At 43.9% G+C, this 24,389-nt stretch overlaps 1 protein-coding gene across 2 annotated transcripts in view; it reads right to left on the bottom strand.

Annotated features, from left to right (window-relative positions):
* The window catches only part of RPS6KA4 (ribosomal protein S6 kinase A4), a 222,250-nt gene extending 200,678 nt beyond the window's left edge, over positions 1–21,572 (bottom strand). Inside the window, exon 1 of one of the 2 annotated variants that reach the window (XR_011198717.1) lies at positions 21,270–21,469. Coding sequence is in view for 1 of the 2 variants with exons in the window: in XM_069207158.1 (XP_069063259.1) it covers positions 21,270–21,327 (58 nt within the window). In the remaining variant the exon portion in view is untranslated. Of the gene's footprint in view, positions 1–21,269 lie in introns of both variants that reach the window. The other variant, XM_069207158.1, reaches the window with a different exon arrangement.
* Positions 21,573–24,389: the final 2,817 nt, after the last annotated feature.

The raw sequence follows: 24,389 nt of genomic DNA, 5'->3' as shown, positions 1-24,389 counted from the left end.
TTTGAAAATATTGCATACATCAGCACAAACAACATTTCAAAAATATTACTATAAGTAACATGGAATAGATAGCATTTGGCTTGGTTGTCCCATTGAGGCATTATATTTGACACCAACTGCCCTGTTTCCATCTCAAAGTTTACCACAATGTCAGAATGAACACCAAAGGGGAAACTTTAACACTGTTAATCCACCTCAGTGGATTCTGTCCCCCAAAATGAACCCACTGCATGATGGACCCAACCTGTTTCCACCTCAAAGTTTACCACAACGTCAAAATAAACACCACAAGGGAAACGTTAACAGTGTTCATCCATTTCAGTGGATTCTGTCCCGCAAGATGAACTCACTGCAAGATGGACCTAGTGGACCACTTTGCACTGTCTATATTGAGCGGCAACATCCAATGAAATGCCAACATATGTAGCCAAGTCATTTCCATTGTTAACTCAAGAATGAAACCTCAAGTGCAAATTCAGGTGGAAAGGAGAGTTGTTGCAGAGCTTCATAGACTAATGCATAAAAACTGCCAACAGGAAGTTAATTGGAGGAAGCAGAACACGGGCCAATAATTAAATAAATAAAAAGAATATCAAAAATGTTTACAAAAGCCATTTGTAAGAGTAAGCACCATTGCTAACTGGAGAATCAGTGTGACCAAAGAGATCAGAACTCTCTTGCAGCCTCAGTCTCCCTTGCAGATTTTTGTACTACCATTGCATTATTCTTTGAACGTAAGTACTACTGCAATGAACATTGGTAAGGCAATTAGGGGGCTTATCTGATACTGATAATGCACTGACTCCACCAAGCTCATCTACACCTCACTCCATACTAACCAATTTCTTGAGATCTGACTTAAAATTCCAAATTCTTTTAAACTCCTGCTTTACATCTACATTCACATGAGAAGGCAGTAGCAATGAAGTTTGGTGTCATATCAGTTTGCTTGCAATTTAATGTTCCAGAGCGTCGCTAAAAACATTTAGTTTATCTTTCCTTTTGTTTCTACCCTCTTTCGTTGCGGAACATTTTTCAAAGGTGTCTCTCTTTGAAAGGATCATGGCAAACCAGTGACCAAACTCCTCAGCAAATTTTACAACACAGAACTAGTGGAACATGAGAGAGATGGCAGAAAACAGTCAGATATGTGGGGACATTCAATGACAGAGCGTCACATTATCACATTCACAAATACACAGGAGGGTTTACTGCAAAGTTATGAAACATATTTAAAATGCTTAATATTCAAGGCATTTAAAAAAAAAAAAAAAAAAAATACTTCAAACCAGTGCAGGGATAAAAAAAAAAAACAAAAAAAAAAAACGTAATGTATGCTTTTCGTTACACATGTACAGAACAGACATAACAAGTACTGAATGTTAACAAGTGTAGGTATCATATTACGCAAAATTCTGGGAAAATCATCAGGACCATCATACATTGTAGAATATCCCAAGTACTAAGTCATCGTGCAAATCGTATAAAGCAACAAATCGCTACCCCACGGCATCTCTCATACTCAAGATAGTCTGTACACCCTAATGTCTCATCTGAGTCGCTGTATTCATTGCAAGAGTCCAGCATTGTCCCCCATGCTGTCAAATTTTCTGCTACCCTGTCATCTGTACTTTTGTATGAGATCTTTTGGCCATTACGCAGACAGGCACCCGGTGTCATGGGAATAGTATGTCCCAAGGCCTCCGTAATGCGGGGCACTACCGCTTCCCAGAAGCTATGTACTCCTGCGCACTACCAAGCAGGGTCAGTGTTATGTATGTGCGATGCAAATAACTGAAGTGGAGTAGCTTGAATCTGTTGCTACAAGGCACTACAGGTGTGGCTCCAGCTTGATTCATCAATGGGCTACCCCAGGTCAGTCTCCCATGCCACTTTTGCCATATATACTTTCATTGGTAAGTCCGCTTGGAGTGCCTTGTAGAGGAGAGAAATTAGGTGTCAATTCTCCTCCCACTTTAGTTGTCCTTCCAGGGTTTGAGATGGCTGAAGAGCTGCCGGGTACGTGCACCAAATCTCTTTGTAGTGTTTTCTAAGTTGGAGAACTGCAGATATGGGCCCAACCTTTATTAAAGGTATCTTGTGCCTCCTGAAAGGTGATTAAGTGCTCCCCGGATATAAATCTCCGTCTATATGGCACCAACTCTCTCTCCATGGACATGTCACGGACTATAGAGTGGAAGTCCCATATACGCAATTCCCTATTTCAAAGGGCCCTGTGTAGCACCTTTTTCACAACCATCTCCCATATATGAGCAGTATGTAGTACTAGGTAGGGCAACATCACGTCGGACTGGCCTCCTCTCAGTAATATGTGTGGTAGTGAGTCAACTTCTGCCCTCTAGTGACCGTTTTCTCCAGTTATCAGCAGCTGTGAGCAATTTTGCAGCATGCTGCAGGTGGGCCGCAAAATAATACAGCTGAATGTCAGGAAGGGCCAAGCTCCCTTCCTTCAGGTTCTTTTCCGTACATATGAGGCCACTCTGCTGTGCTTCCCTGCCTATACCTGGCTGAAAACCAATTTGTTCAGCGTTCCGAAGAACTTGTTGGGGGAGGGGGAAATCGCATTTTGCATCAGGTAGAGGCATTGTGGGTGAAAAACCATTTTTGCTACCACCGCTCTTCCCATGACAGACAGGGGTAGCGTGTTCCAAAAGTCAACTGATCTGGCCAGACCCCCCACCACTCTATCTACGTTAATGCGTTGAAGGCCTGCTGCGGACCATAATGCCAAAGTACCGTAAACTCTCCTACTCCCATCAAATGCCCATGGTCCAACAGCTGGCTGGGTGGCAACAAGGCCAGCCTCCACAGGGGAAATAACAGCGTTTTTATGTATGTTCATCCAGAGACCAGACATCTGTCCAAAGGTCTCAAAGTGGTGTAGTAATGAGGGGACCGCCTCAACAGGGGAATGACATATACCAGTGCATCATCAGTATATATAGAGAGAGCTGACATATGTCAACTCTCCCACCCTTGTGCCCCAGGTCATCAATTCTTTATGCAACATAATAGCTTTGGGTTCTATTACCAGGGCAAACAATAATGGTGAAAGAGGGTATCCCAGCAGAGTGTCCCGCTCTACCGCCCGATAATCTGTGCTTGTGTACAGCAGTTGGACCCATTCCCGAAAGACAGGGTCGAAGCCCACCTCCTGAAGCACCATCATAAGATTTCACCGTATCAAATGCCTTCTCAATATTGAGGGATACAAGGACTAGATCCTGGTTCGACTCCTTGATCTTGTGTAACACATGGGTTAGGCACCACAAATGAAGAGCTGTGTAGCGCGAGTACATAAAACCACATTGATCCTCATTAACCAGATCACAAATATCTCTCCGTAGCTCCGTCATCAGTATTTTACTGAGCATTTTGACATCAGAATGAATCATAAACCAGATCACAAATAACTCTCTGTAGCTCCGTCACCAGTATTTTACTGAGCATTTGGACATCAGGATGAATCATAGTGAAAGGCCTAAATGAGGAGGGGTCCACAGGATCTCCTTCCAGCTTCAACATAAGGCTATAATGCCCCTGCGCATGTTTGGGGTCAGGATTCTGAGACGGCGTGCCTCCCTGAAAACTTCTAATATTTTTTCCCCAAGAGCGTCTGAGTACGTTTGGTAAAACTCAGCAGGAAACCCATTGCCTCCAGGTGCTTTATCTCTATTCAAATCCCGGAGTGCAGCTCTAAGCTCCTCCAGTGTGATATTCTCGTTTAGATCTTGCGCGTTAACAGGGGAGAGGTGAGACAGAGTAATTCCTGCCAGAAATAACTATACCTGCTCCCGAAGGGACCCATTAATCTGACTGGTAAACGGTACAGAAGTGCACCACCAGGGCATTTATTATATTGATTTGTTGTGTTGCCACCCAAACTCATGGGTCCCAAATCCTCAGGATAGGTGGGATCTCCTATTCATGTTTTAGTATGCATGTCAACAACCTACCAGATTTATCACCTTCCCTGTGTAGTTATTGTCTGTAAGAGGTCAGTGTGTGTCTGTCAAGGGATTCCCATAGTTTTTGCAAGTCACATTGTGTACGCATATCCTCCCTCTTGTGTCTGCTGAAGTCTCTTCATCCCTTTGAAGGGTTTCTAAGCATCTTTCAGGCCCTACAATGTTGGCGAGCATCTGCAGCTGAACACCACATGACATTTCATTGCAAGCCCCCCCACAAAATGGCCTTGAGAGCCTCTCGCTTAGTGGTCCTTGATGCTGTTGTACACCAATTACCAACCAAATAAGTCTGAAGCTCTTCCCTCACGGTCTCCCAGCAATGCACATCTATCAGTAAATCTTAGGGCATGCGCCAGTGCTGTCCGGCATGTGTACGGTTCCCCCCCACCTCAGACGGAGCAGCACCGTCGCATGGTCAGACAAGTATCGCCCCAGATGATCAACAATCTGCAGAATCCCAGGATCCAGTCCAGTGATGAGAAGCCTATCCAGACAGCTGTATGTGCCATGTGTCATGGAGAGACAAGTGTGACCATGCTTTTGTGGGAGAAGAGTGCGCCAAAAATCAAGTAATCCCAGATTTTGCATAACTCGAGCCAGGGACTCCATCATTCGGGGCTTCACACCCAGCAGTGTCGGGTGACAGTCCCAGTTCCCATTTAAAATGCAATTAAAATCACCTGCACTTACTATGGGAGAACCTATACAATCGTCTAGTAGCCTCTGCATCGCAATATAAAACTGCTAATTTTCTACATTGGGGCCATATGTGCTTAGAATAGTGTTGTCCTTAGCCCTCCAAGGTACCCGGCATGATTATGAAGCACCCCCCACGCCAGCGTCACTATACATGATGAAACGCTACCCTGGGGGGTCACCCAGTTCGCCACACCCCTGGCATAAGAAGAATAAGTTGCAGTATATAGTTGGCTTCTCCATTTCTTTCCCAATGTCTGCTCCTCTGAATTCATTAAATGAGTTTCCTGTAAACAGGCTATTTGGATCCTGTGACGCTGGAGGTACAAGTGGACTCTATAGAGTTTTTATAATCACAGAGTCCTCTGACATTCCAGGTGAGAATATTTAAATTGTCATTTATGTGTCTGCATACACACCATCCAGTTCCAGTCCCAGCTTCTCACCCAGAAGAAGCTTGGTATGAGGACACACAGCTCCACAACCGCACATGCACTGCAACTGGTAATATTCACCATGCAAACAATATGGGGTGAAAGAAACAAAAACATTCCCACCTCCCCGGATAAACAATAGCCAAATAACCAAAAAGTCTGCTCATCCATGCATATCAAAGCTGCCAAGACCTGCAGCCTAACCCCACCTCCCAGAACCATGGCCTACCACTTTACATGGCAATGGCTCCGCATCGCCTGGCATAACACACAGCGTTGTGTTGCCCATATCCCGTCAGACCGAACCTATAACATTAATCAGTAACATGTAGTACGATACCTCACCCTAACACCCATCAACAGGACCATCTTTGGTTGAGGATAACATAGCAGAGTACAGCCTCTGTATGGCAGGTTGCCTTGAATTCCCCCCTATGGAACAGTATCTTCCGAAATTGATGACCCCTCAGGAGTCAAGATAGCCTGTTCCATTCTGGACGCAGACTCCAATTCTGCAGCGTGATGGTCCCATCCTCCTGCACCACAACTTGCCCGGACTCCCAGTCCCCCGAAGTCTCAGTACTATAGTTTGCCCGCTCCCTCGTGATCTCCAAGTTGTGGCTGTGGGCACCCCATCCGGCATGGCCGTCAGAACTCCATGGGCCCGTCTTGTCTCTAGTGACCTTGTCCCACATCTCTAGCCATATCCACACATCCTCTGGTGATTAAAAAAAAAATTGTGACTTGCCTCCAGATGTCACCCGTTGCAGAGCCGGGAAGAGCAGCATATATTGAAGGTCGATAGAGCTCAGCTTGCCCTTAACCTCCAAGAAGACTTTTTCGATTGCCTTGCAGTTTATGGGTGTAGTCCGGATACACAGAGATTTTGTGGGCTTGGAAGCATGTGTCTGCAATCTTGCGGGATGCACGTAGGATGCAGTCTCGGTCTCTATAATTAAGGACATGGGCTATAATAGCCCGCAGCGTTCCCCCCCCCCAGGAGTGGCCACTATTTCCCAGTGCACCCTCTCTATGCAGAAGGGGGGTGACGGGCTGGTGAGTTACACAGTGTCACAAATCCAATGTTCCACAAAGACCTCCATCCCATTCCGCTCTGGCCACTCAGGGAACCCCAACAGGTGAACACTGTTGCAGCAGGATCTCCCCTCCACATCCACCACCCTGGCCCCCGATGTCATGACTTTAAAGGTGAGGTTGGCATTCTGCGTCCACAGGGTAGCAACCTCCGATTGTAGCTCCACAATAGACCCCTCAGCTTTCTGAGACCTTTCACAAGTGTGCACGAAGAAGGTCAACCTTGAGTGCCACTGCCTCGTTCTTGCCCTCAAGTACCTCATGTGAGCCCTGGATAGCTGCCAAAAGCTCTGGCCTCAAGGACTCTTGAACTGGCGGGTCCAGCGCCAACTCTCCTCTGAGACCACGTTCGCAACACTAGAGGGGTCACTCTATATCATGCCTGCCTCACTGCTCACACTGCCTGAGCCAATGTTCAATAACTCACCCTCCCAGGACTTACGCCATCCACACAGGCATAACAAACCATGGGAATCAGAAGAGGCCACCGCCTGCACGCGGGCTCCCCAGAGGCCAGCCAGATGTTCAAGCGAGCAAGAGGCACAGTAGAAATGGCGGCACATCAGTAGGCAGCAGTGGCACTCACCGGATGTTGTCTTCAATTGCAGCAGACATCAAAGAGCCTCCTCTGGCAGCAGGTATTGAGAAAAGGGGCTACTCATGGCAGCTCAGCATTCCAGACAGCACCTAGGGCCTCTCATTGCACCGCCAAGCAAACATTAGCCTTGTGGTAATGCCGCACATCTCTGCCACACTACTTTCCCCTCAGCAGTGGCACCTCTCCTCTCTGCACAGTGGATGTTGGGCCCGCTCCACAGGAAGGCACAGGGACCGCAAAGAATCACTGTCTGGGTGGGGCGGGGGGGGGTTGTATCAGGGGATATTCTGCACCGCGGGCCCTGACTGGCACCATCACCACTCCCTCCAGAGGATGCCGGCCGAGGCTGCAACCTCGGCACTCTACAGCACATCTTAGAGCAAAGCGCACTCAATGAAAAGCTGGGGGTAAGGAGGAAGAGCAAAGAGGATCACCCCACCGTTTCAGATTAGGGCTTTTTCCCATTGAGGCAGTAGGCAGGTGCCAACCTCACTGGCCCCAAGCACCCGATGCTCCCCACAGCTCAATAGCTACGGTAGGGCCGACGCCCAGCGCCATGAGGCCCCAATGTACCACAGGCTGATGAGCGCCCCCAGAGTCAAGTTAATCAGCGAGTCCTCTCCTTCGCGTAGCCACCTGGGGAATAGGGATCAGCCTGTCCAGGTCCTAGTTGTTGGGGACTGGAAAACAGTAGAATTAAGCTGGATTCTGAAAGACCAGTGGGGAGTCGCTCAGGAATGCATCCGGTCAGCCATCTCGCGCTGCCACACCCCCAGTGCAGATAATTTTTAACATCATTCATGAAATCATTAACCCCGAGTTAATTTTTTAAAAAGGTCATCCTTGGTGCAAACCTATAAAATGCAAGGATTAATGCCCAGAGCTCAAAATTAGACAAATCAGAGAAACCATTATCAAAATATCAAAGTATTGCCATCTTCTCTGCTACCCCCGTCCCACTCTGCAAGCACATTAGATGGATCAGATATCACCGGAGAAGCACTCATGATAAAAACAAAATCTAACATTTCAGGGACACCTTGTTCAGCATCCAGCATCAAAGAATTCAACCCAACACTGGCTACTCATCACAACCAGAATTGTTTAAAACAGTTTGTCTTACCTTGTGGTCCGCGGACCCTGGGGGGTCCGCAAAGCATACTCAGGGGGTTCGCAACTGCTTAGAAAAATTTATATTGTTAATAGATTGATAAAGTGTACACAAATAAAGAAGAAAAATGTATAACTGAAAATTTTAAAACTTAAAAAAATATGAAGGAACTTGAGATTGGTGGCTAAAAATCAAATTATTATCTTCAGACTGATTCAAGGGAGCAGTGCAAGTACATAAAAGGGAATATAGTATGGATGATGAGCGGCCTTAATTGGATTTATAAAAGCTCCAAACTTCCTATTGAAATTAAAGTTTTGATTTTTTTTAAATATTTATTTTATTTGTGAATTATATAAAAGTGTTTCATTGTTTGTGTACTGGTTTGTTTAATAAATCATTCTTTCTGTATTTTTTGTACATTATTCTGCAGTTCAAATAATCAAAAATGCTTAGGACGGGTTTTCCGGTTTCCAATAAGGACACCGTGGGGATCCACGGATTCCAAAAATGATTCATCAGGGCCCTCGGGTTCCAGTATAGATTAAGTGGGGTACACATAAGTCAAAAAAGGTTAAGAACCACTGGTTTAAAACATAACAACTAGATCCGTGATAGGTGCAACTCTCACCCAGTTCTTGAGTTAAAGAATCCAAAGCAACTGAAAGCAAAGATTAATGTTTGTAAAGGTAAAATTATCTTTGATAGATAGCCAGCCAACCTAAAATGATGATGTAAACATGAAAAAATGACATGAAAAAACGAAAAGCTAAGGGGCCATTTCCTGTGACCTGAAAGGTTGTCTATGCACACTGCATTTATGCCATACTAGACACTATTCGACTCACACAAACAGAAGACAATAGAACATCGACTTCTGTTTTAAGTGCCAGAGAAGGTTAAGTATGGTCACCCTCTCAATAACCAATCTTTACAAACTTTCACCAATTCATTCAACCCTGTCCCTGGAAAATATTATTGTTTACAAGTAGAAGACTTGTGAAAGGAATTGATTAAGGCCATGTATATTTTACATGCTGTAATTGGGTCACTGGCACAACTAGAATGTAACATACCAGCATGTTACAAAACTCCTTTAATAACTAAATACATCTGATCCCGTTATTTTGTTTGGCATGCAGAGAAAGTGAGGTAAACTAAAAATCATATTTGATCTTGGACAGGGTTTTCACTCATTCGCAGATTGCTGCAACCACAGGTTCTCAAGAATCCCTCCAATAAAGTCAGCATTCCATAGCGATATGTGGCAGAAAATCCTATGCCTTTGTCACTTATTGAATGCTGGAAAGGCAGGCAGTTCTAATGATACGCGTGTTGGTGAGATTTTAGTGAAAGTATGGCAACACTCTCCACTTACTGAAACAGTGTGTAATGCAGGCCTCTAAAACTCTACTTGCCCACTCACTATGGCAAATTATATTTTATCAGATTGAGCTATTTTCAGGACCTACTCCCCCTTCCTGGCAAGTTGACAAAGTACAGGTGTTCTGTTCAGTCATAAAGTGGAGGAGCAATAAAGATGCCTTTAATTTTTGTTTTTGTCACATTTACTCTGTGTTCAGAGACAGAGGTCAAAAGTCTGTCTACAATTAAATTTTCCTTCTCACTGCAGAGTTCCCAGATTTTGTCAGTTTTTTCTTAACACACATTTAAACATCTAAGTCAGCTGTACAAACCTTTTAAAAATATATTTTAGTAGTTGTGAAAGCTTATTGTTTGTACTTCTGTGTGATTAAAACAAAAAATATTATGGTCGAATAGATTATTCAACTTTCTCAACCTGCAGGTCTAGTAAAGTTTTTATGATTTTTCGAGGCCTGTGATGCCAATGTACACAGCAACAAAGTTGCCCCAGTCAGTTAGCCAACACTGCTTTGCATGCTGTGGGTTTTAAAGACATACTTAAAAGTTAAAAGCGAACATACAAGTCCAAGGTTTTATTTAAAAATCTGAATTGGCTAAAAGGTGTCCACTTGAAATCAGCCACATTGCAGCTATGAATATTCACACAACATCTTTGTTTTTTTGCAGCCATGAGAAGAGAACAGAAAAGAAATTAGGAGAAAGCTATAAGAAGGTTTCAAACAATGGCAAAACCATTAGGTCTCGCCTATGCAAGGGCTATTGGCTTTGCCAATGTATTTCAGTCATGTTGTACACCAGCATGGCTAAAAGTTAGTGGCATAGAGGAGAGCCGCTTGGAGTATCATAGAGTAGAATGGCGAAGAGCAGAGTGTTGTGGAGTGGCCGAGAGTGTTGTGTATTATTGTGGTATAGAGTGGAGTTGTGTAGAGTGGCATGCACTGCAGCAATGCAGAGTGCATTAGCAGAGTTTTGTAGAGCATAGCGGCATAGAGTTCACGGGCATTGAGTGCAGTGGCATTGAATTCAGTGGCATACAATGCAGCGTCTTAGAATACAGCCGCGTAGATTAGATTGGAGTGGAGAGGTGCAGAATGGAGTGATGCAGAGGGCAGTGGCGCAGAGTAGAGTTGTGTGGCTTGGAGTGCAGTGGTGTAGTGTAGAGTTGTGCAGAGTAGAGTATAGTGCCGTAGAGAGCAGTGGCATAGGGTGCAGTGACGTAGAGCGCAGTAACGTGGAGTGGCATAGAGAGTAGTGTGGCGTACAGTTCAGTGGTGTAGAGTGCAGTGTTGCAAAGTAGAGTGGCAGAGTAGACTACATTGAGAGCAGTGGCAGAGTACAGTGATGCAGGGTAGAGTGCAGTGGCATTAAGTGCAGTGACAAAGTGCAGCTGTGTATAGGGCATTGGCTTAGAGTGCAGTGGCATAGAGTGAAGTGGTGCAGAATGGAGTAGAGCGGGATATAGTGCAGTGTCAGAGTAGCTGGTTTCAGAGTAAAAAGAAGAGGCATAGAGCGGAGTGAAGGGTTGAGTGCAGTTGCATAAAGTGGCATAGAGTGTAATGGCGTAGAGCAAAGTGGTGTAGAGTGCAGTGGTGCAGAGTAGATTAGAGTGGCATATATTGGAGTGCTGTAGAGTGCAGGGGCATAGAGTTGAGTGTTACATAGTAAAGTGCATTGGTGTACAGTGTAGTGGCATAGAGTGTAGTGTTGCAGAGGGGCGCAGAACACAGTGACGAAGAGTAGATATGTGCAGAGTAGATTGGTGTGGCCTAGACTGGAGTGGTGTAAAATGCAGTGACAAAGAGCGCAGCAGTGTACAGTAGGCTAGCAAAGAGTGCACTGGCACAGTTTAGAGTGGTACAGGGTAGAGAAGAGAGGCGTAGTGTGAAGTGGGATAGGATGCAGTGGTGTGGAGTTGTGCAGAGTGCAGTGGTGTGCAGGGGTGTAAAGTGAAGCGGTGCAGAGTAGAGTGCAGTGGGGTGGAGTGGCGCAGGGTAGAGTGGAGTGGCGTAGACCGCAGTATGCATGATATGGTAGTGCACTGCCATTACAGACAACACATTTTTTATTGAAATGACCTTTACATTTGCATAAACATACAGTTTTACTAATAAAACTATACAGTGCACAATCAAAAATGTGTGGAAATTGCATCACCTACTGTAATGATTTATTTTGATCATGTTACAGTATTGGTTTCCAACACACTTCAGAAATAATATAAAATGTGCTTCATGCGTGTTCCTAATTCTGATATATTCTGAAATACTTACATAGTTAATTTAAATGTTGCTGTATGCTAGAAAAAAACTCATACCTTCCCCCAGTTTCCAGCCAGATTGTCACATAAACCCTCTCACTTTGAAGTCAGAGAAAGAAAAGTAAACAAGTGCCCTCAGAAGACAGTGCCTGCCATTTGACCTCGGTTTTTGAATGCACACCAAATGTGACAAGATAAGAAAAAGACTTTAAGGCCTGTTTACAGAAAGGGAGTACATGGAAGAATACTGGAAACACAGTTTAGGCGATGGGACGGACAAACTTAACCTTGAGAGCCTAAAGCAAATAAAGCCAGCAAACAGAAAGCCAGAAAATTTGAGTTACAAACCAAGAAGTCAATGGTAATCAACGCAGAGAATGCATTTCTAGGTCAACTTTCTGAAAGTCCCCAAGATGTCTTAAGCAAACCAGATAGTTGCCCTGTCTGGTAAGCTGCGACCTAAAAAAAGCGTACAATTTATTTGGAGCAATTTGTTAGGCTAACAGATCAACCATACATTGCTTGGGCTCCAAACTCTAAAACCCCACAACATTTGTGTACAATTGAAGAAATGCACAAACAATGACTTACAAACGGCTGGAAATTTCTCGCAGAAACCCCACCAAAATCTGCAAAAAATAAATGCTGAAAACAGGAAACTCTATACGGGATGGTGCAGGAACACTACAGGCCCTGGCACATTGTAGGAGTTATCAAATTAGCTCTGATAATCGGTGCAAGGGCCTGTGTGGTAGTAACTAACTACTTTGTAGAATATCCTCCACAATGATCAAAGGAAAACCTTAGTATTTAAACAGACCGCTCTTTACATGTGTGAATTAGGGACACATGATAACTTACAGCTACCAACAGTATGCTCATTTTCAGTAAACATGTACATGCACATGTGACAAATTTCAAAGTGCATCTGCCGAATGAGCTAGCTAAATTGCAAATGTCATTTTCAAATATTCTACTTAGAATGTTTCGGGTGTGAATTGTAAAATACACCTGGATGGGATTCCATTTTAGGGTTAACAAGATCCTGGGGGAACTTGGAGCACTACAATTGACGCAACGGGAAATGACTTAGTCAACTTGTATGCTGGCATATGTACTCTTATCATTGAGCATAGCCTTACATCCATTTGAATAATGGATCATATATTTTATTTCAATAAAAAAAAAAGATTGGATTGAAAGCGATCGAGCAGATATCATAATCTTACGAGAGCAATCAGGGTGATCTTCAGATATGATTCTGGGAACGAGTTGAGGGACGTGTGGTCCAGAGTCAGACTGCCCCATAGAACAATCTGACTGTACCAGATAGGCCTGGCTGACATGTCAATATGTGTGCCATGTTTGCAGCTTTGTGTGTGTCGATTTTGTAGCTGTTTTTGGTTTGATGTTGTAAATATATTTAAATAAACACTAGGTGACAGTAACAAGCAGCACTGTTCAGGCCTTGGATGCTGCCATCTCATTGCATGCAGCATGGATGGACCAATAATACTTTGTGGGTAGAAGAGCAGGGATGTGTCAATGTTTTTATCTCTTTGATAGGGAAGGAAGATTGTGCATTTCACTGACACATTTTTCTACTATTACCCCTGCAAAAAAGAACTCCTGCAGTTCCCCACCCCCCACCACCTAAACAGCAGATCTCAAAAAGTCCAGAGTTGCATGATTTACTAATACTGGTCATTTTTCTTTTTTTTTACTTCCCAGTTCATAAATGTGGGCTTCTTTTATTGTGATGCCTGGACCTATCAGTCCTACCCTGCTGCACTCGTGTGAGTACGGAGGTCGACCAGCACATGATGCTAGACCTAACTGGCCAAGAACGATGATGAAATGACGAGATATAAGGAAATGTCAATGGAGAAAACAGTCAGGCAGCTTAAAACCATTTTCACCGTTATGAAAGGTTCCGGACTGGGAGGGTGCTGCTTGTAAACCAGGGCGATTAACTCTGTCAGAGGATGGTTAGCTGGCCACGATGCCTCGGAAGATAGGCTACTGAAAGGGGAAACAGGTTGCCCAATAAAGGCTGGTGACAAGGCAATCAGGCTGCGAGGGATCGCTAGCGGCTCGTCCGTCAGACATAAAGCGCCTGGCAGATCCATGCACAGGAGTAGAGGATTTGACAGAAAGGGCGGCGGAAGAGCTACTGAGATAGAGGCAACAGGCCAGTGGGCAGAGAGCTCAGCTTTAAAGGTTTGTAAGACAGAGCATCAGGCTACGAAGCCGACAGCGAGGCAGGTCAAGTAAAGACAGGAGGGCGTTCACGTTGTTAGGGATATGCCAGTAAGGATCTATGGTGGAGCAGATCTACTCTCTCTGTATGAACATTACCATCTATTCATTACACACCTAGGGTTTTCTATTACATGTATACCACTATGATTCCACTAACATTCAGAAGTAATGACTCACTGTATTAGGCATTTACTCCTTTTTTATGTCTTCTATTTAGCCGCTTAGTTATTGTTAAACATCACCTCAAACGTGTTTTTACAGTCGTAGCTGGCCATACTTCAAACAACTACTCTTAGATGTCCTTATACTAATCCAACTACCTCATTATATGATGTTAACCTTGACTGATGCCGCCATTGTTAAAAAAAAAAATCCTTCATTGTACATTACTCGCTTTACATTTTTATGACCACGTAGTAACAATTAGCTCTATATTCATGTACTCCTTCGAACTGTTACAGGCAACACACCTTGCATTGTTATATCAAACCATTTTGTACTGCACTCGGAATAGTGGAGTTGGTATTATATTATAGAAATCAATATGTAAAGGAAAAAAAAAAAAGATTCCAGCACGCTAAAAAAGAAATCTCGGAATGGACAGAGAGGATATGAACCTAAAGGACGTTTCTTCACAATCAGTATTAGTAGGCACACTTTCTATTAGTAAAGAACAAAAATTCTGCCAGAATCAGCAGGCAGCAATGCACATAATCTTATAACAAGCACTGGCGATGCTAAAGGGTCCAGATTACAAGTGTGGTCAAGTGAGTCTTCAGGAATTGACTTTAGGTACTTGATAACTAATTCTACTGAACACCGTCACTCATCCATCAATTCATCCACCAACTGAACCATCCTTGCACTCACCAACTCATCCATCGAAAATTAAATATATATCAGTCGACAAGCAAATGCAAGACACACTGAAGGAATACAAATAGAAAAAAGAAAAATACTGCAGTCTAGACAGGACATTAATTTGCTTTCAATTAAATATCCAGAAATAACAAATTTTACTTAATTTCCCCACACATCTTAAAAGTATGCATAAACTCACAAATAAGTATAAAATTACAGTTAGTAAAACAATATGCATCGCTTCCTAAGAGGGTCGAGGAAGAATGATCATAGTGCAAATCTACCTCCAGAGTTTGCTACAGGGGATAACGTACACCAAACCCTTGCCTACTACAATAATTTGCCTACAAGTTTTAGTGCAATGTAATAACTCACACTTAAAGGCACAATTGTGTAAACATCTGCTTTCAAAAAAACTATGTCGGCACTAGTGTCTTTGCTGTAACTTTTCATAATAAACAAATCAGAAACATCTGCAAAATTCCTTCTCAATGACCTAAGCCAGATTATAGCCTTGAACCACTGCATGGTAACCATATTGAGTATAAAAGCTTTGCCGAAAGGCCAAAAGTGCAATAGAAGCACTTTTTTTTTAAGCAGAACTCACACATTCTGTCCACCAAAAGCTTGTAGAGAAGAACATCAACATGTTGGTGTTGCCCAAGGGCAACTCTCAATACTGCCTCTTAAAGCACTTTTTTTCTGGTGCTCACATAAGGTCCCTTGACAGCTTCAAAGTCCAGCAGACCTAAAAAGGAAATACCGGTGTGCTAACAGCTAACTTGCTAACTGGTGTTGGATTTGCAAAGCCCAAAGGTGAAAGCATACACAATCACTGAAACGCTGACTCCCTTTAAACATTTTTAAGGGATAGGGTGGTTGTTCTAAGAGAATAAACTATGGTGTGGGCAGCTCCTCCCTCGTAGTACAGGTTGGGATGAGGGTTGTATTCAGAGCCGGCTTTAGGACTGGTGGTGCCCTGTGCGACAGTTTATTGTGGCACCCCCCCACCCTATGACCTCCTCCTCAGTTTCACTCACTACCACCCGGCAAATGTGCCCCTCATCTCTCCATCGCTCCCCTTTCACATACATTCATGTGTTTTAGAGCACTTGTAAAGGCTGACTTTACTAATTCAGTCAGCTAGCCACTTAAAATATAGGGGTATATTCAAGAGCCCCAAGTGCCATTCTAACTCCACATTTTTTTTACGTTAATGTGGCGTTAGAAGGCCAAAAACGCTGTGCCATATTACAAAGTGACGCATGCACTGCGCCACTTTGTAACCCTTTGCGTTACATTATGCCTGCACCTGGCATAATGTACGCAAAGGGGGCATCCCCCACATTAGGGGAGGAGGGGGAAAAAAAAACTGGCGCACAGAAATCTCAGATTTCTTTGCATCATTTTTTCCTGCACTTTTAAGGCCTGCTCAGGCAGTGTGAGCGGTGCGACCACAGGGCGCTGACCTCAGGGGGGCGCTGTGTTTAGCAATAACTTCTGAAACTTGCAATTTAAAAGCACCTGCTGAAAAGTTCCTTGTGCATTTAGCCTTCAAGAAACAATTAAAATGTCAAGATACCTCTTCTGATTAATGTTCCTGCTAGAGAGAGAAAGAGATGGGAGTTTTGCCTAGTGGCAGCTTTGGCTCGGCATAAAGTTACAATGGGCCTCTGGGTGCTTTGCAGGATTAGCGGCAACATTTGTGATGCTAATCCTGCAAAGTGCAGGACTAGCATAAAAAATTCTGACGCTAGGCCCCTAACTACCGCCATGGTGCGCCATATTTTAAATAGGACGCACACATGGTGGCGTTAGGGAGGGTGCTAAGGGGCACAAGAAATGTCCCGCAGCACTGTGTGCATCACCACTTTTTTCAAATATGCCCCAAAGAGCAATGCTTAATTTGTAAATAAAAAGGTGCCGGTGCCAAAAGCCCTCCTCTTAAACATGCAGCTGCTGCAATTAAATGTGTGAACACAAAATACAGAGGCCCCGTAATCCTGAAGCTATCTCGGGCCTCTTCAATCTATTTACAGGCACTCTCTGCCCCTTCAACTCACTCTTGCGGATTTATCTTTTTTCCTCATTGTGAGGCTTTTTCGTTTTTCTCTTCCTCCGTCTTTCCCGTATGTGTCCTTTTCTCGCAGTAAATGCTTGAGGCAGAAAAATAAGCACCGGCCCTCAAAAATAAGTGCTGGTGCTCCGCACCGGAAACAACCAGCACAAATTAAGCACTGCCGCAGGGGCATATTTAAGAGCCCCTAGTGCCATTCTAACGCCACATTAGTGTCATTTTTTTACACTAATGTGGTGTTAGAAGGCCAAAAACGCTGCACCATATTTACCAAGAGGCGCCATGCATGCATTGCGCCACTTTGTAACCCTTTGCGCTACATTATGTCTGCACCAGGCACAATGCATGCAAAGGAGGCACCCCCCCCATTAGGGGGGGTCAAAATAATGACACAAAGAAATCTGCCAGATTTCTTTGAGTCATTTTTTTCTGGCACTTTTAAAGCATGCTCAGAGCAGGCATTAAAAGGAGGCTTCCATTGGTTACAATGGGCCTCTGGGTGCTCGGCAAGATTAGCGTAAAAAATGTTGACTCTAATCCCGCAAAGGGCCGGACTAGTGTAAACAATTCTGATGCTAGTCCCTTAACTACCGCCATGGTGCACCGTATTTTAAATATGACGCACACATGGTGACGTTAGGGGGCGCTAAGGGGTGCAAGAAAAGTGGCGCTGCACGCAGTGCAGCACCACTTTTCTTAAATATGCCCCATAGTTCTGTTTTTTCGCAGCAGGCATATTAACACTCCATGCTACTTTACGTTGAGCCAAAGGTGCCACTAGGCAAAGCTCCCATCTCTCTCTCTAACAAGAACATTAATCACAAGAGGTATCTTGAAATTTTCATTGTTTCTTGACGGAGCAGGTGCTTTTAAATCGCAAGTTTCAGAAGTTATTGCTAAACACATGGCCCTCCTGAGGTCAGCGCCCGATGATCGCACCGCTCACACCGCCCAAACGCCTGCGTTGGTTGTATTGGACTAAGAGTCAAAGAAATCGACACAAGAAGAAATAACCCCTGATTCAAGTCCAACCCAGCACAGTAGAAAAACATTTTCCTCCACTTTATAACGGGGGCTTACCTTCACTAAGTTATCACGGGATTGCAAAGGTGTGTTCTCAAATGATAGCTCATAAACAGAGACTAGAATCAAACAGAATAATTTGCTTTCTGCAGTGTGTTGTAACACAATTTGCAAATCTTTGTTAGGTCATCTCGTATGGACAGAAGACCTCTTGGGGGCTTGGAAAAAGTAGGCTGCCTACCACATCTTTTGTTTCTAACCTGCATAATATTTTCCCTCCGAAGTACCCAACGATCTGCAAACCCACTGGCACCAGGAGCATAGCTTCAGGAGGGTGTTTGAGGTGCTACACCCCCCCCCCATGAATATATTTTCAGGTAAATCGTTGGGTACGACTGCTTTCAGTTGTGTATGGTGAGGTGTCTGTTAGATTTCACAAGGAATTTTTACAGACAGGCACGACAAAAAAAGCATGCACACCTTCTCCCTCTGTGTTTCGAAAGTCTTCTAAACTGTCAGTTATTTTACAAAATATTGTGCTTTCTCTAACTTAGTACTCCTACCAATCCATAGTCGTCTCCCATTCCACTACACCTTAAGGCCCTCTTGTGCACCCCACTTGTCATACAATGTATTATAACTGTGCCAGTCATAGTTATCTTAGGGCATGAGTAATAGCTACTTAAGATAACCATAACTGTTTAATTTCTATGGTTTTGTGTGTGTAAAATCTGAACATAACTATAACGGCCCTGTATCCTTTGTTTTTTTAGTGATTATGAGTGTATGGGTATTTGTGTGTGTGCGTAAAATATACATACATGCTTACAACCTTACACGTATTTAGATGTTTATTGCTAGAGATATTGGTATGGATATAAATATATTTGAAGATCTGCAGTATGGCCTATACTTTGTATACGGATGGCACTGTTATCTGGAGGTATATGTGAACACATGCATATATATGTGTATGTTTTCTAGGTCTACATGTATTTAAAAAAAACTAGACATATTTAAACAAATCTTTTCCATTTATAAGAAGACTTATGTTTATACATTGCAGCCATCAGTATTTCTGTGTATATAGAAATTGTATATGTAGATGAGTGTCTGCATACAGGTTTCTGCTCCTTCTAGCATAATACATATATGTCAGTTTGCAAATATGAGTGTAGGGGAAAGTACCTATAATACAAACGTATAACAATATATTTTAATTTGAAAAATGTAATGTGTGTGTATATATATATATATATATATATATATATATATACATATATATATTTGTATAAGCACAACTTACATGCTATATCTGAACATGCAACTTTTATTAAATACATGCACATATGGGTGCACATATGTAGGGATTATTCCTTGTTCATCAGTATAAGTATATTGCATGTTTGTGTATGTTATATACATTTGCATCCACATGGTTGGATCTACATGTGTTGATCTGTATACATGTATATGTATTTTTTAGTTATAGCAAAAAAGAAAAACCAAACGTTTTTAAAATGTGTAAATATATATATATATATATATATATATATATATATATAAAAATAAATAAATGATATGTATTACTTCACATGACATGTCATAATACATAATAAATACATCTTATTCACTAAACATTGGTGGAAGAGCACGTATATGCCTTTATGCTTCTTTCTATGAAATCACATATACATTATGTAAATCTTATAGGAGAGGTATGAGTATTACAATATATTTTAGGTAAATAATTATTAGACGATATCATATATGGTATGCATATGGAGATGAGGTTGTCCTGATATATGTATCCTGTACACTGAACTATACTTCCATTTATAAGAAGATGTCAGACCATGTAAATATTGCTGCTTCTATGTACATATGGGTGGATAAATAGAGGGACTTATGCCTGGTAATAAAACTACGTGTCGTGTATGTGTACGTTTCCATGTATATATTTAGATGTGTGTATAAATAGATTTTAGTTATTTTTTAAACATCAATTCCCTTCTACCTTTGCCCCATCCCTCCTGTACCAGACTCCTCCCAAGTATTTCTGACTACTATGAACTCCCAAGCATCCTTCTCAAGTTTCCACCTCCTTTTCATCCAATTCACCCAACTAACAGGTGCACATGTCCGCTACTACCAATAACTCACAACTCCCCTTTTCTAATCCACTTCCATTATTCAATCCCTACTCAAAACACTACTAAATGCATGAGAACTTGAGAGCATAAACTGACCACAATTAATCCACAAGGAAAACACTAAACACATATTACTAATCTACTATTTAATCTTGTGTTCCGGAGTAGGGTGCTACTTTCCACAAAGCGCTTCAACGCCTGTTCTGAATTTGTAGGCGCTATATAAAAACAGTTCACAATTACAATTGACACTCTAAACTATGTCTTTCGGCTTGGCAAGGGCCTGTGTTCTTGTTTGAACAATTTATGGACAAAAACAATTTTTGAAAGACTTTACTGGAAACAGTGCTGCACTGTCTGAAACCTATTTAAGTATTCTACAAGTATTTATTCTGCATGCACAGCCAGACACACCACAACAGAAAACGACCGACACTGGAAACTTTGTATCTCTTTTTCTGGCACCTCTGTCGCACTGACTGGGCTGGTTTACAAACATGTATCTTGTGTTTGGGATATTTAATCCCATGTAAAATATTGTTGAAGTAGCAATGGGAAGGGTGCCTAAAAGGGGGCTTTAACTTGAATTAGGTTAAAAGGTGACTGTCCTCATGGATATGATCCTCAATCCTCAGAAATCATGTTTTCATGAATGTTCGTTCAGCTGACATGAACTCTCAAAATGCATTCGGTTACTCCAAGGACTGGAAACGGTGTCCCTGATGACATGGTATTATCTGGTAAACTTAAATTTAAAAAGCAGTGATACTGGCGATGAGGACCGACTGCAATTACTTTCTACCCACTCACTGTGTGGGTGCCTGGGAAGTGTGTTACAGGCGCACGCCTCCCTCCTTCGCGCTATTAAATCGTGACTGGCTGACTCAAGAGGTGGATACAATGAACATTTGAGTAATAGTAACAGCTGTGATTTACACTGCCTGCTTACTGACTGCCTTTCACAGTTAAAAATCCTTATAATTACACACCTGTCAAGCTGTCCCGAGTCAGAGGAGCTCGAGAGAAGACTTCAGCAGCCCCTGGCTTTGCAATAAACAGCACTTGGCATGCTGGTACTTCCAGTCCATTTTAAGTTCCAGTCTCTATTTCGCAGCATGGGCCTACAAGTTCCAGCATGCGTATAGCTGGTACCTGACTCAAGACTGGCTTAAATTAAACCCTGTGAAATGAAGCCATTTGACAACTAGGTGTACGAAGCACATCCTTCCCGGCGTATACCTTCTGAAGTGCGTCCCTTTCCCCCACCCAAGCATCGTTTCCCGTGCAAAGTGCCTCAGCCAGGTGGGACACCCGACCCCCTCAGTACCGTTAGTCAGCTCCAGCTCCACGGTGCACAAGTCTTCCTCGGGGGCTTCGTCGTCCATCACTGGTCCGAGGTTCTGGGGGCTGAGAGGGTTGTGTTCCGGTCCTCTAAACCGATGCTTTATTTTCGGCACTTCCTCAATTTCACGGATTCTGACAGAAAGAAAGCATGTGCGCAGTGGCTTCCTCTATTCTGCGAGAAATGGACCTGGTCCTGTCATTGTGCCGGGGCCCCAGTGCCCCTCTACACCCCCAAACACCCCCTTCACTAGCTAACTCCACTTCTGCATGCACCAAGTACACTCTTATAAGAGCTGCCGCGCACGGCTCTGCAAGGGCCAGCCTTTCCCTCTCTGCACTAGCTACTCCAGCCCACGCCAGCGACACCCTGCACCAGCTGCCATCTGGGGGTACCCACTCCCCACGCAGCAGTTGTCCTCCCGGCAGTAGTTACCCCTCTTCAACTCAAAGGTTTTCTCCCCTCTACCTGACCCTCCTACCTGTCGATCGTGCCCTTTTCCTGTGGCACCCCTCCCCCCCCACCTCGGCTATCCCAGGACGTCCCACTACCCTAAAGCTCAGCTGTCCCTTTCCCTTTTTTCCCTCTTCCTGTCTCTGAACCTTGGCTGCCTGTCCTCTCCCCTTTAACCCTTCTCTTCCTCTTCCTGACCCTTATCCTGGCTTCGCCTCCACTTCCTCTTGCCCCCGTTTCCTGGTCAGGTCCCCTTCTTCTCCTTCCCGGATATCCAGCTCAGCCACCAGGAATGCCAAAAAGCAGGAAAAGTGGGGGAAACCCAAGGCAACCCGGGGCAGGGCTACGGCGGCCTGGAGGAGCCTTGACAGCAGGGAGGGCTGGGAAGAGATAGCTAGTAGGCGGAGCTTATGGAAGGGGCGGAGATAATAGGCGTAGTGGAGGAGCTCGAGGGTGCGTGAGAGAGGGAGGGGAAAAGGAATACAGAGGACTACGGAGAGGAAGGAGTTGGTAGCGAGAGCACAGAAAAAACAAGGATAGGAGAGAGAATCAGATAGGAGGAGGTACGCGGTAGAGGGAGGGATGAAACTGAGGTCGAGGTAGAGACAGGCGAGTGAGAAGGGAGGAGTGTGCTTAAAAGGGAGGAGTTAGGGCAGGGCGCATGGGGGAAAATAGAAACTGAGAGGCCTCTATCCCTGCATCTTCCCAGATACAGTGATCGGCGAGGGATAGGTGCGCTCCACTTCAGAGAAGAGAGAAGATTTCTCTACAGAGGGAAAGACACATGCTTGCCGGTGGACAATACGATACAGCAGAGATAGCAGGGACGTAACGCAAGCCCGTGCTGCGCTTCAGGGGGAGCAAATCTTTTAGCCCCCCCAATACTACAAGGGGCCCCTAGTCAGCTCAAGGTCAGTGACTATCTTTGAGAAACGGAGGACTCGAGGGCCCTCCCTTACATTCTTCGTGCGTGTGTTTTTTTTTTTTTTTTGGGGTGCGGAGCATCATTGGTGCTACGCCACCGAGATATGCCTGCATGACTCCTGCAATACTGTTCATCAGGAAGATACATAAGAACACACTGTGGGTCACAGCTAGGACGTGAGATGATTTGGAGTTATAGCCAGAGCTGCTGACTTTGGAAATGGAGAACATGGTTGAAGTCCAGGCCTGTGATTCTGGGCACATCAATTAAGCTCCCTGTTCCTTAAACCACACGAATCTGACTTTGTATAAAGTAATTTAATGCTCACATAAATTCTCCCAATGCCGCTGGTCTAAACTTGCATTATTTAAAACTGCAAAAACAAAACACATTGGAGATGTATATACAGGTAGGTCGGTGTATAGAGGCCTCGAGCAGTAGAGTGCTTTATCAATACACTCTTTTGCATAAATTATCCAATCAGTTTATCAACACTTTTTACTGACATGTCAACTCTCCCTTTTTTGGTGGCAGGAAGGGAAGAGGAGATTTTCTTACTTTATGCAGAGAGTGAAGGCTCCTGCTATTCTTCTCTGCTTGCTTTCGTCTCAAACAGAGCAAGTTATTGAATCACTTTACTTCCCAGGACACCTAAGGAAACAAGCATTTGCAAAGCCAATAGGTCTCACTTTTTAAAGACAACAGCCAACCTTTTGGTTTTGCGAGTGTTTGATGCCAATGCGGAACAGCAGTGGCAAAAAAAAAAAAATAGTACAAATGTCAGAGTGATACCCTGTTCACTTATCAGTAATTTCATTACTCTTAGTTGCTCATTCCGAGTTTGGCGGTCATTTCCAAAGACCACCGTGCAAAAGGCAGCCGATACACCGCCAGCGATGGCGGAGTGAAGCCCGCCACATTACGAGTGACCAACACAACACTGCAAAATTTTGACCGAAAAAACAACACTGCCGGAACAAACAACGGAATGAAGGAGGTGGCTGCACCACCACCACCGCCACGCCAATAAAATGCCGCCTGCCAAATTCTGATTCACAAATCTGCATCGTGGAAACCAACACAGCGGTAATCCATTGGCGGTCCAAACCGCTGCGGGAAAGTAAGTAGCCACCACGCAGCAACACTGCACCAGATAGGATAACACCAATAGCAACACCTGAAACACATACACACACCTGCCCACAGCACTACAAAACATACCCCCACACATACGCAGAACCCCTTGCAAATAGAAACCCTGACAGAGCGAGAGAAGGACACACTAAAGGAGGCACTGCACCTAGATACCACAGGCACCATCATACTAAGCATGCATCACACAACACACCACTGCACACAAACACCACAGAGCACACACACATACAATTACACATATTCACAACTGCAAACAGTACACATAGAATCCCTGCACACCATACACCCCCACCTACAACACAACCACTGTGGCTCCACAAAAAAAAAACAGATTCACAGAAGAGGAGCTCAGGGTAATGGTTGAAGAAATAATCAAAGTGGAGCCGCAACTGTTTGGAGCACTGGTCCAGCAGATATCCATAGCCCGGAAGAACGACTTATGGCAGAGGATAGTCAACAGGGTGAATGCAGTGTGGAACCATCCACGCACAAAGGAGGACATTAGGAAAAGGTGGAACGACCTTAGGAGGAAGGTGTGTGCCATGGCTTCCAGGCACCAAGTGGCCGTCATA

Source organism: Pleurodeles waltl, chromosome 9, assembly GCF_031143425.1.
Source record: "Pleurodeles waltl isolate 20211129_DDA chromosome 9, aPleWal1.hap1.20221129, whole genome shotgun sequence".
Taxonomy (NCBI): Eukaryota; Metazoa; Chordata; class Amphibia; order Caudata; family Salamandridae; genus Pleurodeles; species Pleurodeles waltl.
Note: the sequence above shows the minus strand (reverse complement) of the source record. Positions and strands in the feature narration are given on the sequence as shown.